At 41.1% G+C, this 13,875-nt stretch overlaps 2 protein-coding genes across 2 annotated transcripts; both read right to left on the reverse strand.

The window, feature by feature from the left end:
• Positions 1 to 2,026: 2,026 nt before the first annotated feature.
• Positions 2,027 to 2,563, reverse strand: LOC139702557 (keratin-associated protein 9-6-like). Its single transcript, XM_071604074.1, has one exon. It carries the CDS (start codon positions 2,561 to 2,563, stop codon positions 2,027 to 2,029), a length of 537 nt encoding a protein of 178 aa, XP_071460175.1.
• A 9,659-nt stretch (positions 2,564 to 12,222) lies between these two features.
• On the reverse strand, positions 12,223 to 12,774 carry LOC139702556 (keratin-associated protein 9-6-like). The gene has a single exon (XM_071604073.1). It carries the CDS (start codon positions 12,772 to 12,774, stop codon positions 12,223 to 12,225), a length of 552 nt encoding a protein of 183 aa, XP_071460174.1.
• Between the last annotated feature and the right edge of the window lie 1,101 nt (positions 12,775 to 13,875).

The following is a 13,875-nucleotide window of genomic DNA, read 5'->3' on the forward strand; positions in this document are numbered from 1 at the left end:
AAAGTGAATGGATATTTCCTAAAAGGCAGAGGGGTGGTCAATCTTGGAGGTTCAGAGTCAGGAGAAGTACAGCTGACAGTGGCCAGCCACACATTACACAGCATGGCACCTGTGTCTTCAGGTTTCTCAGACAAGACCGTGTGTTTTGACAGGAGTGCATAAGATGTCATTAGACCTCCAGTGAACCATTGTGAACCTCTAGTCACAAGAGTGAGTGTTTACATCCCCACCCCCATGGCTTTCACCATACTCTGTTGAAGGTTTCTTCCTTTGGGAGCAACATTTCTGCCACAGGTCATAATTCAAAATAAAAACATCACCTTGGCTTTCTTCATGCCAGTAGACCAACAAGCAGAGAGAGGAGTTACTATTAGTTGTGAGACAATTATCATGAGACTTTAGAATATAGGGGGATTATATCTGGAACTCAAGAGACTGACTGGATTTATTGGTTTACTGGCACTGCCATGATAAGCTACCAGAAACTGAATGGCTTTAATTTATTTCTGAAGCCTGGCAGTCTGAAATTAAGGTGTTCCTCCTCCTCCTCCTCCTCCTCCTCCTCCTCTTCTTCTTCTTCTTCTTCTTCTATCTGAGGATTGTGAGGGAGGTATTGATTCCAGGTTGCTTCTTTGACTTGTAGAAAGATGCCTTCTCCGTGTGTCATACATTGTCTTCTTTCTATGTGTGAATGTCTCTAAATTTATCCTTCTAATACAGACACCAGCCAAATAGATTAGGGTCCAAACTATTTCAGTAGGAACTTATCTTAGCTAATTGCATCTTCAAAGGTATTATTTGAATAGGAATTCTGGGGGACACATAACACTGGATTATTTCCTGGGGTATCTATCCTCAGTAATAACAACAAATGGGTAATAGCAGCAACCACAGTTTGACAATGGCATAGTAACTAGAGGTGCAGACCCATCAGGCAGGAAGATCTAGGTTACCTTTGCTCTAAGTAGGTACTCAGGGGAAGAAGGCATGTAAGGGTTTGGTTCACACGATACCAAGGAACAAATTCCTTTAGATGAGACTCTCAGGAGGACACAAGAGATTCTCAAAGCTTTTTGAGGTAGATGAATCCCTCCAGTGGCTGGTAAGAGGCAAGGGCCTCAAAGAATCCCTGCATTTATGAAAACCATTAAATGCAACCCCAGCTGCCACAGCAAGTAGCTGGTGCTCACTGAGGTGTGGGAAACTAATTTGGGAAGAACATTGTAAGCAGAAATGCTATCTGTATATAAAGGGATTACTCCTTCCTCAGTTACATCAAGTCAAGGACTCAATTTGCTCCAGTTAAGTCCTGATGCCATTTCTACTTACCTGAGATCTCAGTGTAAATACACTGGAGCAGGAAGAAAAGGCCCAGAATTGGATCTTGCTCATTATTAAGCACACAGCATCACACAATGAAATGTTCTCCTCTGAAAAAGGGAGATGCTAATTTATGGGGGGCTGTTTTGAGGCTCAGGATGGATAATGCCCTGGGTACATACATGTGTTCGTACATGTCATATAAGGAATGCTGTCCAAGAAAACACAGCACAACATGGGATGAGAATGGTTCAGAATTTATTAAAAGCCATTTAAGTAAGAATTCCTGCTTCTAGGAAGATTATGGAAACAAAAATCTGAAAGAAACATGAGAACACAAGAAACATGAGTACATTGAGAAAGAAAACATGATCATATAGATCACTGATCAGCCAGAGAAACCTATGTGGAGAGCTGTGAGGATTTGTTACATAGAGAGAAGAGAGTGAAGATCTTGATTTAAGAATCAAAGGCAAGAACATAAGTCTGAAATTGAGATACAGGAAGATGCTGCTTGATGCCCCAGACATAAATCAGGACAAAGTAGTCTGTACATCCTCAAACTGATTCACAGGGCTTACACAAGCAGGGAAGTAACAGGCATTTTGGTGACAACATGCTGGGCTTGTGAAGTAGATTTTTGCCTAAGGAGGTAATTCAGTTGACAGAAGTTTGTGCAGATGTTGGTCCTTTGGGGACTTGAGCATTAGCAGCAAGGCTGGCAGCAGCTGGATCCGTAGCCCTGGCCTAGGCAACCAGGCAGGCAGACACAGGTGGGGTGGTAGCATCTCCTTGTGCAGTACACGGGTCCAGAGCAAACTGGCTGGCAGCAGCTGGACCCACAGCCACTGGACTCACAGCAGGAGTTGGACCCACAGCCACTAGACTCACAGCAGCTGGGCTGGCAGCAGCTAGACCCACAGCCACTAGACCTGCAGCAGCTGGGCTGGCAGCAAGGCTGGCAGCAGCTGGACACACAGCAGCAGGGCTGGCAGCAGGGTGTGCGGCAGCAGCTGGTCACACAGGTGGGTTTGAAGGTGGTCCTGCAGCAGGTGGTTTGGCAGCAGGGCTGGCAGCAGCTGGAGCCACAGCTGGAGCCACAGCAGCTGGGCTGGCAGCAGGGTGTGCAGGAGCAGGTCACACAGGCTGGTTTCCAGCAGGTGGTCCTGCAACAGGTGGTCCTGCAGCCGGTGGGCTGGCAGCAGGTGGGCTGGCAGCAAGGGGAGCAGCAGCAGTCACTCATGGTGGCAGGTGTGGAGGGTGGATCCTGTTCACAGGAGACTTTCCTAGAATCTGATGACTTCTCCCCATCTGGGCCTTTTATATTGGGTCTTCCAAGGTTTGGGCCAATCATTAGGACATTTCCTCCTTGTTGTTTACATTATTTTCCTATTGTTTTCTATGTTCAGTGTGGGTATTAACAAGGAGGAAGTTGTTTCCTAAAGTCATGAATCTTTTGAAAGTGAGTGTTTCATCTGTTTCTTAATTGGCAGTAAGTCATAGGGACTTTGTTGAGATAAAAGGAAGGAGCCACAGCATCTGCATTGTTCCTGCTCTGATCATCACCTGGGCATGTGGCAGTTCCTGCAGGCCTGTGAGGGTCAGGGTTGCTGTTCCCCTACTGCTGTATTCTTTTTCCTTTATGTAGATTAGGAAGTATTTCTGGGAATGATAATGATGCTGCTATGATGAACCGAATGCCTAGTTCCATGTCTGTGTACCCAAGAAGTGGTTGAGGCATCTGTCTCTGGACCAGCTTCTCCACCTGTGTATCCCAGGTGTACCAAAGGCACTTGGGAAGAGGCTGTAAACTGTGTTCCCAGCAGAGCCTAATCGGGTGTGTGGAAGCAGAAGACTTCCCCTGGGACTTAGAAAACATCCATCAATCTCCAGCCTAGGTGACCCTTTGTCTTTGTCCCTGGCTGAGCTGCCGGGTTTCCTCGAATGAGGTCCTTCATGTATATAAAAATAAGTTGGTATAACTGGGGAGTTCTAGGAATTTGTTGGGGACTGGAGTCCTAACCCTGTTTACCAGCAGAAACAGTTATTTCAGGAAATATGAAATACATGTCTTGTGTTCTTTCTTTCTTCTCTATTTAGTGAAGGAATTAGAGGAGATTATGCCCAGTTATTTGTAAGTTCTACTATGTTCCAAATTTTTCTGAAGTATAAAATATTCATTTAAAAAGTGTTCAAATTATTAGTTTTCAACTTGATACACCAATTGAACACTCCCCTGTTTCTATAACAGGTTAATGAATAGAGTTTATCCCCATCCTCAAAACATAACTCCTTAATCATCCCCGTTGGTAGATAATCAGTCTACTGATGTATAACTTTGTAGGTCACTTTAGGCTGTTTTATAACTTTTGATAAATGAAATGGTATGGATTTGGCCACTTTTCTGCACATTAATATTGAGATTCACCCAGGTAATCCATTCATCTTGTTCCTCTATTATCCTACATTTAATGTATAAGTCACAATTTCTTTGTTTACTGTACTGTCGATATACATGTGAGTTGTTAGCAGTTGGAGACTATTAAAATATTAAAACTAATGGAAATTCTTGAAGGTTTTTTTGTTAATAAATGTAAATATTTCTGTTAAATAGCATACCTAAGATTAGAATAGCTCATAGATTTGCTTAGTCAAAATATTTATATTCAAGAAGTCTTGCCCATCTTTGCATAAATTCATTCCTAGGCATTTTACTCTTCATGATAATATGCATCTATAGTTTAAAATTTTAAGTTTTAACAGTCTGAAATATAGAAAAATAATTTATGAATGTGTGTTGGTCTGATACCCCAAATCCCTCATTATTTATAATAGTTTGTCAATAAAATATTTTAAAAATCTTACACAACAGTCAGGAAGTGGCTGTAATGGATATAAAGAATATAGTTGTGTGCATTTTTCTTGTAGCAGGGGCCACTCTTATTATTTCACAATTATGTAGTTTATGACTGTTTCTTCTCATCAGATCAGCTGAAATTTTTTTCTATTTCTATTTCCTAAACTATTAAAATTTATAACATGCCTTTTCTTAAGTTATTGGAATGACATTATGATTATTTCATTTTTTAATTTAGTAAATATGATTAAAACATTGGTCAATATTCAAATCTTAGAACAACTTTGCATTTCTGAAAAGAATTCAAATGGCTATGATTATGTGCATTGGCACTGCATTTGATTTGCCTATTTGTTGTTGAGGCTGTGTTGCATCCCCAGAATTTAACCTCCTGTTCTTATTGTATTTCTTCCATTCTCTAAGAAACTCAGCTCTCAATATGTCAAGATTCCTCATTCTCCTGTGGCCCAATTTGCCCTTAATAGTGGCTCCCTGTACTGGTGTATGTGAAGGTAATTTATACCCATATTATAATCTAACAGTGCTATTGCAGATCACGGGCATGGGGAACAACAGATAGACTAGAACATCCCATAAGTCCCCACAGGGAAGATTTATGCAATGTTATCTTTCTACATATTGGGTGTGGTTTGTCTCCCAAAGGTTCATGTGCTGGAAATTTGCTCCTAGTGTGGTGGTGGTGAGGTGCCTTTAAGCACTTTGATGGAGTAGGGCCCAGTGGAAGGTGGTTAGTTGATTGAGGCTACACCCTCATGAATGGATTCATAGGGTTTCAGGGAGTGAGTCAGGTTGTGTGGGACTGTATAGTTTCCAAGGGAATGGGTTGTTTTAAGTCAAGGTTGGTTGTCTCAGCTTTGTGTTCTTCTTCTTCTCTCACCACGTGAACTATGAGCCTGCTTTCCCTTCAACTTGTCTACCATGTTATGACACAGCCAGGGGGAACTAGTCAGATTCTGGTGCTGGCACTATCTGAACTTTCCAGGTACCAGAATCATGAGCCAGATAAACATCTTTCCTTTATAAATCACATATGCCTAGCATGTGTGAGACACTGGGTTTGGTTCCCAACACCACATAGAAATGAATAAAATAAATGCCTAGTGACAAATAAAAAATATATTTAAAAAATCACCAACCTCCAGACCAAGGTATTAATGAAAAACAATAACAAATTTACAAAGAACAGCAGAGTTCTTTGGAATGTAAGGAGCCAACTTAGAGGTAACACACTGCAGTGTTCATTGTTATCATCTGGATGTGTGATATCCCCTGGCCCAGTGACTCTTACATGGTTCACACATAGGTGATTTTATATATATATATCCTCAGTAGTAGTATACATGGGTTCAGAGATTGATGGGTGGAAGTAGAAGTGAGTCTTTTTTCTCATTTTTAACTATCTCGACAATATACTTGGCAATTTGTGCCCCCATTCCCATGGCTTTGAGTTCCACTCAGTTAAAAGCTTTGTGCCTAAGTAAGGGATAGTCTATCAGAGGATATACTCTAAAGTGACAACTGTTTCCTGGTCATGTTGGACTCCTCATGTCAACAGAGAAAATGGCAAAGTCAGGAGTTACTCTTTGATGAAGTACAATTGTAATGAAGAAATAGAGCATTGGGAGGATTATTCCTGGAATTCAGAGGATTCACTGGAGTATCCCACAGTGTGCCCTGGGAATAGCCACAAAAGAGCTATGGCAGCAACCATGGCATGATGGCTGATAACCAAAGGCTAATGATTCTACTTGTCTTGAGATGTCATTGTAAGTGTCTTCAGGCCAATAAAGAAGACCCAATCCTGCACCTGAGTCTATCTATTATTTACTACATGACTATACACAATGAACTATGTTTATCTGAAAAATGGAGAAAATAATTTGTGGGGGCTGGTATGATACTCAGAATGGATAATATAGTCTGTAATATACATTTAAATCTATCAGGAACTACTGTACAATGAAACAAAACACAATGTGAAATAAATTGTGTCAGAATTCATTAAGAAACATAAATGAATCCTCGTGACTCATGATATAATTCTAAGTGATCATGAATAGAACAAAGCAGGACACCAGAAACATGAGTATATTAGAAAACAAAACAGGATTATTGAGATTACTAATCAGTTGCAAAAATTATGAGAAAATTCTAAGGCTGTGTTTGTAAGATACATAAAGAAAGAGATTGAAGGGATACTGGGATACCAGCTATGGCTCCCTTCTCCCTGCAGGGAGAAGTCTATGTTACCCCTGTTAAAATAAATCCTGCATTATATGCTTGCCTGGGCATGCTTCTCTAACGTTGTACTGTGAGGGAGCTGAATTCATCACTGGTAACCAACTATATTATTGGTGCTTGCTTTTTTTAAGAAAACCAGGACATGGGTGGAGCTGGTGCCAAATGTGGAGCCAATGTCAGTAAACAGGGATCCTTCCATACATGTTGACGGGGGAAGGCAGTAGCTTACTGCCTGGAACAGGCTTTGACCATGTCTTTCATCAGCTGGTACTAATTAATCCCCAACAGGATCCTGCCTCCACCCTTTATTTAACTCCTTCTCTAAAACAAGCTCTACAAAAAATTAACAAAAAAAATTGTCAACAGTAATGGTGGATCGATTTCTTGTTTCTAATGTTCCATTATCATTGGTAATTTTTTTCTGGAAAACCTTATGCCTTTGCAGCAGTAATTTCTATTTATAATAAAATTATATTTATTAGAATGGTTAAAAAAAATAAAGAGGTTGAAAATTTTTATTTTCTATTTAAAAATTTTCCATGGTTTTAATTGGTGCATTAATTGTACATAATTGGGGAAGTTTTGTTACATATTTGAATATGCACAAAATATAACAATAAAATTTGATCAATGTTACTCCCTAGCACTTCCCCCTCGCTCCCTGACCCCCATCTTCTCCTACCTTTTCTCTACTGATTTCCCCTTTATTTTTATGAGACTCCTGCCCCTCCCCCACTTTTTCTTTTCCCTTTCTAGCTTTCATATGAGAGAAAACATATGACCCTTGACCTTCTGAGTTTGGCTTATTTTGCTTAGCATAATGCAATGGTCTCTAATTCCATTCATTTTCCTGCAAATGACAATTTAATTCTTCTTTATGACTGAATACAACTCCATTGTGCATATATATCACATTTTTTTTAATGCATTCATCCATTGATGGGCACCTAGGCTGGTTCTATAGTTTGGTTATTGTAAATTGTTCTGCTATAAACATGGATATGCATGTAGTATGATAACTTTAATTCCGTAGGATGAATACTGAGGGATGGTATAGCTGGGTCATATGGTGGGTCCATGTCTGAGACTGATGATCTTAAGAGTCCAAGCCAAGACCATAACTCCAGAATGAGGAAATCATGAAGATGCACATGATCCCAAGACATAGGAAAGAAGAAAAACCAGGATGAAGTCCTTTGCACTCCATCAAGCTGACTCAGGATTTTCAATGAGTAGAGTAGCAACAGACATTTCAGTGACAGCATGCTGGCTGTCAGGGTAGTCTAGAAAGTGAAATTGTCCACAAAATAGAATGCCAGTGTTGTGGGAGGATAATGGGGTTTTGTGGAATTCGATCAGCCACCAGAAGGCTGGTGGCAACTGGACATATAGCAGTTAGGCTGGCGTCAGGGCATGCTGCAGCAGCTGGGTGCAGGGCAGGGTGTGCCACAGCAGCTGGTCACACAGGCTAATCTCCAGCAGATGGTCCTGCAGCAGGTAGCCTGGCAGCAAGGGGAAGCAGGAAATGGGTCATGGCAGCAGGTGTGAAAGGGGGATCCTGTTCACAGGCAATTTTTGCAGAATACGACAACTCCTTACAACCAGGCTCTCTTGTCTATCTGGCCTCCAACATTTGGAACCATCAGCAGCCTTTTCTTTGTGGTTGTTCATATTATATCGATATTCAGTTTGTGTTTGTGAAGGAAGAAGTTATTCTTTAAGTGATAAAAGCATTCAGAAAGTAAACGTTTAATCTGTTTCTTAAGAGGGCTTAACTCACAGGAACTGTTTCCAGATGAAAGGAAGACAGTCACCTCATTAGCATCCTTGGTGCTCTGAGCATCCTTTTGGTCATGTGGTGGTTCCGGCTGCCCTGGGAGGCACTGAATGGTGTTCTTCTAGAACAGTTCCTTCTTCTGTATTCAGATTAGGAAGTGTCTGTGGGAGGAGCTCAATGCTGCTGTATTCACAGGGAGGAAGAGCAAGTGTTTACACAGAGGATTCTGGCTCAAGGCTCCTAGATGCATCTGTCTCTGTACCAGCTCTTCCATCTGTGTGTCCAAGCCATATTGGAAGAGGGTGTTTGGCATGTGGTTTTGCCCAGCAGAACAGACCAGAACCTCAGGGTAGAAACAGAAGCAGTACAGGAGATGATCCAGTTATGGATGAATGTTTGGGTGACTATGGGTCCTGTTTTATCCAGGATGAGCCTGTGGGACTTTCCGCCACAGAAGCCCTGCAGACCCAGGCAAGCCAGGATGAGCAGGTGACTCTAGTCCTAACTTGGTACCAGCATAGTCACTGATCTTTGTCAGGGATTTTTCTCAGTCTTTCCTTCTGTCTGTCTCTCTTTCTTTCTCCTCTCCTCTAATTCTGTTATTTTCTTGACTTCTTTTCTTTCTTTTAACATATCACTCTTTTTTTTTAACATATCCTCTCACTCAATCCTAGTGGGAGCTGATCATTCTTGATGTGTAACCTTCTAAGTCAGTTTTGACTTTTTCCCTTTTATGTAAACAAAATGAGTGATTGGTTGTTCTCTATTGAGGTTAAGAGTGGAGACTCATCTGTACGTTTATCTGCTGTGTTCATTCTTCATGCTACACTATCTCTCACAGACTGAAGCTGACTCATTTCATTTTTGTTTTCCTAGAGGAAAACAAGTAACTTGTTTGCAGGTTGTGACTTTTCAAATTATTGCTGCTATATGGGCTTTTGTACAGAGCCTGTGATCATGTGTATAAATTTCTCTGGTGAATATACAAAAAAGTATAGAATTGGTCATAGAATTCCCATGCACAAATCTTTATTTCTCCCTTTGTGGTGGACTTATCAATTTTTCAACAAATTTGTTCTCATATGTTTTATTTTTATGTACCCTATATATCAAATTTTAAAATTTAAAGTTTTACTGCCTCTGAAATATCAAAAATAACCCATTTTTGCATGTTTGCATGTATGTGAAATCCCTGGTTATTTTTTAAAGTTTATTGCAGATTTTTTTGGGGCGGGGCAATATTCAATGCATGGTTATGTTATGGCCAACAATACTTCTTTTGTTAGTTTCAGCATACTATTTCTATCTCCCATTTTTTTTTCTCTAGCTTTGGTCCACTGGTCAACGCTTTAATACAACTGTGAATAAAATGGATATCTTTGTATAATCTTAACGTAGGAGAGAGATCTCTCAATATTTTACCATTATTTATGATGCTCCTTGGTTTTCTGTAGATTTTCTTTTTTTTATTAGAATAGAGTTTCATGAGTCTGGTAAAACCCTTTATATGTAACTTGCTTTGTGTCATCTTTAGTTACTTGCTTTGGGGGACTTAAAAATTCCCATTTTTGCAAGGTTCAGGGGCACATACCTATTATCCTAGCAGCTAGGGAAGCTGAGGTAGGAGGATTACAAGTTCAAAGCCAGCCTCAGCAACTTAGGCTCTAAGCAACTGAGTAAGACACTCTCTCAAAATAAAATATTTTAAAAAGGGTTAGGTGTTGGGGATATGGTTCAGTGGAAGTGTCCTTTAGTTCCAATCCCCTATAACAAATATACACACACACATACACATACACACACACAAATAAATAAATAAATCACCAGTTTTAGAGGTCACAAGCTAAGCAATATAGTAATATATTGCAACCAATATATTGTCAATAGCTTTGCTGTAGACAACACCTCTGTTGTATGAGCCATAATGGAAAAGTGGTTTTCCAGGGACTTGGATGTAGCATTTGTGTATCTCAATGTGGTTGAAACCATTGATACTCCACTTGGGCCTGGGGAAGAGTCTGATCAATGGCTAATAGGTGGCGTCCCTGATCAGAGGTCCCACAACTCACTCTGAGGTTATGTTAACCCACATTTTTCTGAATATGTATCCTGTGAAGAGCCTCAATATTAAGATTACAGATCACTTCACTTTTGCTGCCTTCTGATTACCCATTCCCACTCTATAAACAACCCTGATTCTTTGTCTCATAAATATTTCTAAAGCCTTATGCTTGGATACAGAGTAGAGACTCACTCTCCCATCCTTTGCTTGGCTGACTCAAATATCTCTTTATGTTTTGAAAGCAACTCGTTTTGCTGATTGGCATATTACACAGTGGGTCAAATAGGACTGCTTCAGGAACAGCAATGAGGCTTTTAAAATCATCAGAGTTGTTTTATGTTGAAAATATGCTGCTGCTTATAGAAAAATTTTTTTTTCTTTACAAATTTAGATAATGTTATGATCAGTCTACTTTTTTCAGCAAATGTGATTAAATGTTCCAATGTGACATTTCTGAAAATCATGCAATGTTGTTATGATCATAGGCCTATTGTAAAGGATTTGACTCACTTCCATCTTATGGATCTGTTCTAGAGCTCTCTCTTTCACTTGTGGAAAGAGGTCTTCTCCAGGTGTCTTACATTGTCATCCTTCTATGTGTATATGTCGCTAAATATCCTTTCTTAAATAGATACCAACCCATTAGATTAGGATCCAAACTATTTTGGTATGAACTTATCTTAGGTAATTGCATCTTCAGTAGTATGATTTGAATAGAAATTCTATGTGATCATATTCAACACATAACACTGGATTATTTCCTAGAATATCCATGCACAATAATGACCACAAATGGGTAATAACAGCAGCCAGGACTAGACAATGACATAGTAACTACAGTTTCAGAACCATCAGGCAGGAAGATCTAGGTTACATTGCTCAAAGTATCTACTCAGCAGATCACAGCCATGTAAGGATTTGATTCACATGATACTAAGGAACAAATTCCTTTAGATGAGACTCTTAGGAGGACACAAGAGATTCTCAAAGCTTTTTGAGGTAGATGAATCCCTCCAGTGGCTGGTAAGAGGCTAGGGCCTCAAAGGATCCCTGCATTTATGAAAACCATTAAATGCAACCCCAGCTGCCACAGCAAGTAGCTTGTGCTCACTGAGGTGTGGGAAACTAATTTGGGAAGAACATTGTAAGCAGAAATGCTATATGTATATACAAGGGATTACTCCTTCCTCAGTTACATCAAGTCAAGGACTCAATTTGCTCCAGTTAAGTCCTGATGCCATTTCTACTTACCTGAGATCTCAGTGTAAATACACTGGAGCAGGAAGAAAAGGCACAGAATTGGATCTTGCTCATTATTAAGCACACAGCATCACACAATGAAATGTTCTCCTCTGAAAAACTGAGATGCTAATTTATGGGGGGCTGTTTTGAGGCTCAGGATGGATAATGCCCTTGGTACATGTGTTCGTACATGTCATATAACGAATGCTGTCCAAGAAAACACAGCACAACATGGGATGAGAATGGTTCAGAATTTATTAAAAGCCATTTAAGTAAGAATTCCTGCTTCTAGGAAGATTATGGAAACAAAAATCTGAAAGAAACATGAGAACACAAGAAACATGAGTACATTGAGAAAGAAAACATGATCATATAGATCACTGATCAGCCAGAGAAACCTATGTGGAGAGCTGTGAGGATTTGTTACATAGAGAGAAGAGAGTGAAGATCTTGATTTAAGAATCAAAGGCAAGAACATAAGTCTGAAATTGAGATACAGGAAGATGCTGCTTGATGCCCCAGACATAAATCAGGACAAAGTAGTCTGTACATCCTCAAACTGATTCACAGGGCTTACACAAGCAGGGAAGTAACAGGCATTTTGGTGACAACATGCTGGGCTTGTGAAGTAGATTTTTGCCTAAGGAGGTAATTCAGTTGACAGAAGTTTGTGCAGATGTTGGTCCTTTGGGGACTTGAGCATTAGCAGCAAGGCTGGCAGCAGCTGGATCCGTAGCCCTGGCCTAGGCAACCAGGCAGGCAGACACAGGTGGGGTGGTAGCATCTCCTTGTGCAGTACACGGGTCCAGAGCAAACTGGCTGGCAGCAGCTGGACCCACAGCCACTGGACTCACAGCAGGAGTTGGACCCACAGCCACTAGACTCACAGCAGCTGGGCTGGCAGCAGCTAGACCCACAGCCACTAGACCTGCAGCAGCTGGGCTGGCAGCAAGGCTGGCAGCAGCTGGACACACAGCAGCAGGGCTGGCAGCAGGGTGTGCGGCAGCAGCTGGTCACACAGGTGGGTTTGAAGGTGGTCCTGCAGCAGGTGGTTTGGCAACAGGGCTGGCAGCAGCTGGAGCCACAGCTGGAGCCACAGCAGCTGGGCTGGCAGCAGGGTGTGCAGGAGCAGGTCACACAGGCTGGTTTCCAGCAGGTGGTCCTGCAGCAGGTGGTCCTGTAGCCGGTGGGCTGGCAGCAGGTGGGCTGGCAGCAGGTGGGCTGGCAGCAAGGGGAGCAGCAGCAGTCACTCATGGTGGCAGGTGTGGAGGGTGGATCCTGTTCACAGGAGACTTTCCTAGAATCTGATGACTTCTCCCCATCTGGGCCTTTTATACTTGGGTCTTCCAAGGTTTGGGCCAATCATTAGGACATTTCCTCCTTGTTGTTTACATTAATTTTCCTATTGTTTTCTATGGTCAGTATGGATATTAACAAGGAGGAAGTTGTTCCCTAAGTCATGAATCTTTTGAAAGTGAGTGTTTCATCTGTTTCTTAATTGGCCGTAAGTCATAGGGACTTTGTTGAGATAAAAGGAAGGAGCCACCGCATCTGCATTGTTCTTGCTCTGATCATCACCTGGGCATGTGGCAGTTCCTGCAGGCCTGTGAGGGTCAGGGTTGCTGTTCCCCTACTGTTGTGTTCTTTTTCCTTTATGTAGATTAGGAAGTTTCTCTGGGAATGATAATGATGCTGCTATGATGAACCGAATGCCTAGTTCCATGTCTGTGTACCCAAGAAGTGGTTGAGGCATCTGTCTCTGGACTAGTGTCTCCACCTGTGTATCCCAGGTGTACCAAAGGCACTTGGAAAGAGGCTGTAAACTGTGTTCCCAGCAGAGCCAGATCGGGTGTGTGGAAGCAGAAGGATTCCTCTGGGACTTAGAAAACATCCATCAATCTCCAGCCTAGGTGACCCTTTGTCTTTGTCCATGGCTGAGCTTCCGGGTCTCCTAGAATGAGGTCCTTCATGTATATAAAAATAAGTTGGTATAACTGGGGCAGTGCTAGGAATACCGAATTTGTTGGGTACTTAGTGAAGGAATTAGAGGAGATTATGCCCAGTTATTTGTGAGTTCTACTGTGTTCCAAACTTTTCTGAAGTATAAAACATTCATTTAAAAAAGTGTTCAAATTATTAGTTTTCAACTTGATACACCAATTGAACACTCCCCTGTTACTGTAACAGGTTAATGAATAGAGTTTATCCCCATCCTCAAAACTTAATCATCCCTGTTGGTAGATAATCAGTCTACTGATGTATAACTTTGTAGGTCACTTTAGGCTGTTTTATAACTTTTGATAAATGAAATGGTATGGATTTGGCCACTTTTCTGCACATTAATATTGAGATTCA

Source organism: Marmota flaviventris, chromosome 17 (genome assembly GCF_047511675.1).
Source record: "Marmota flaviventris isolate mMarFla1 chromosome 17, mMarFla1.hap1, whole genome shotgun sequence".
In the NCBI taxonomy this organism is placed as follows: Eukaryota; Metazoa; Chordata; class Mammalia; order Rodentia; family Sciuridae; genus Marmota; species Marmota flaviventris.

Excerpts from the sequence above, each read along its gene's own strand:
- LOC139702557 (XM_071604074.1), bottom strand. The coding sequence starts at position 2,563 with ATGAGTGACTGCTGCTGCTCCCCTTGCTGCCAGCCCACCTGCTGCCAG.
- LOC139702556 (XM_071604073.1), bottom strand. The coding sequence starts at position 12,774 with ATGAGTGACTGCTGCTGCTCCCCTTGCTGCCAGCCCACCTGCTGCCAG.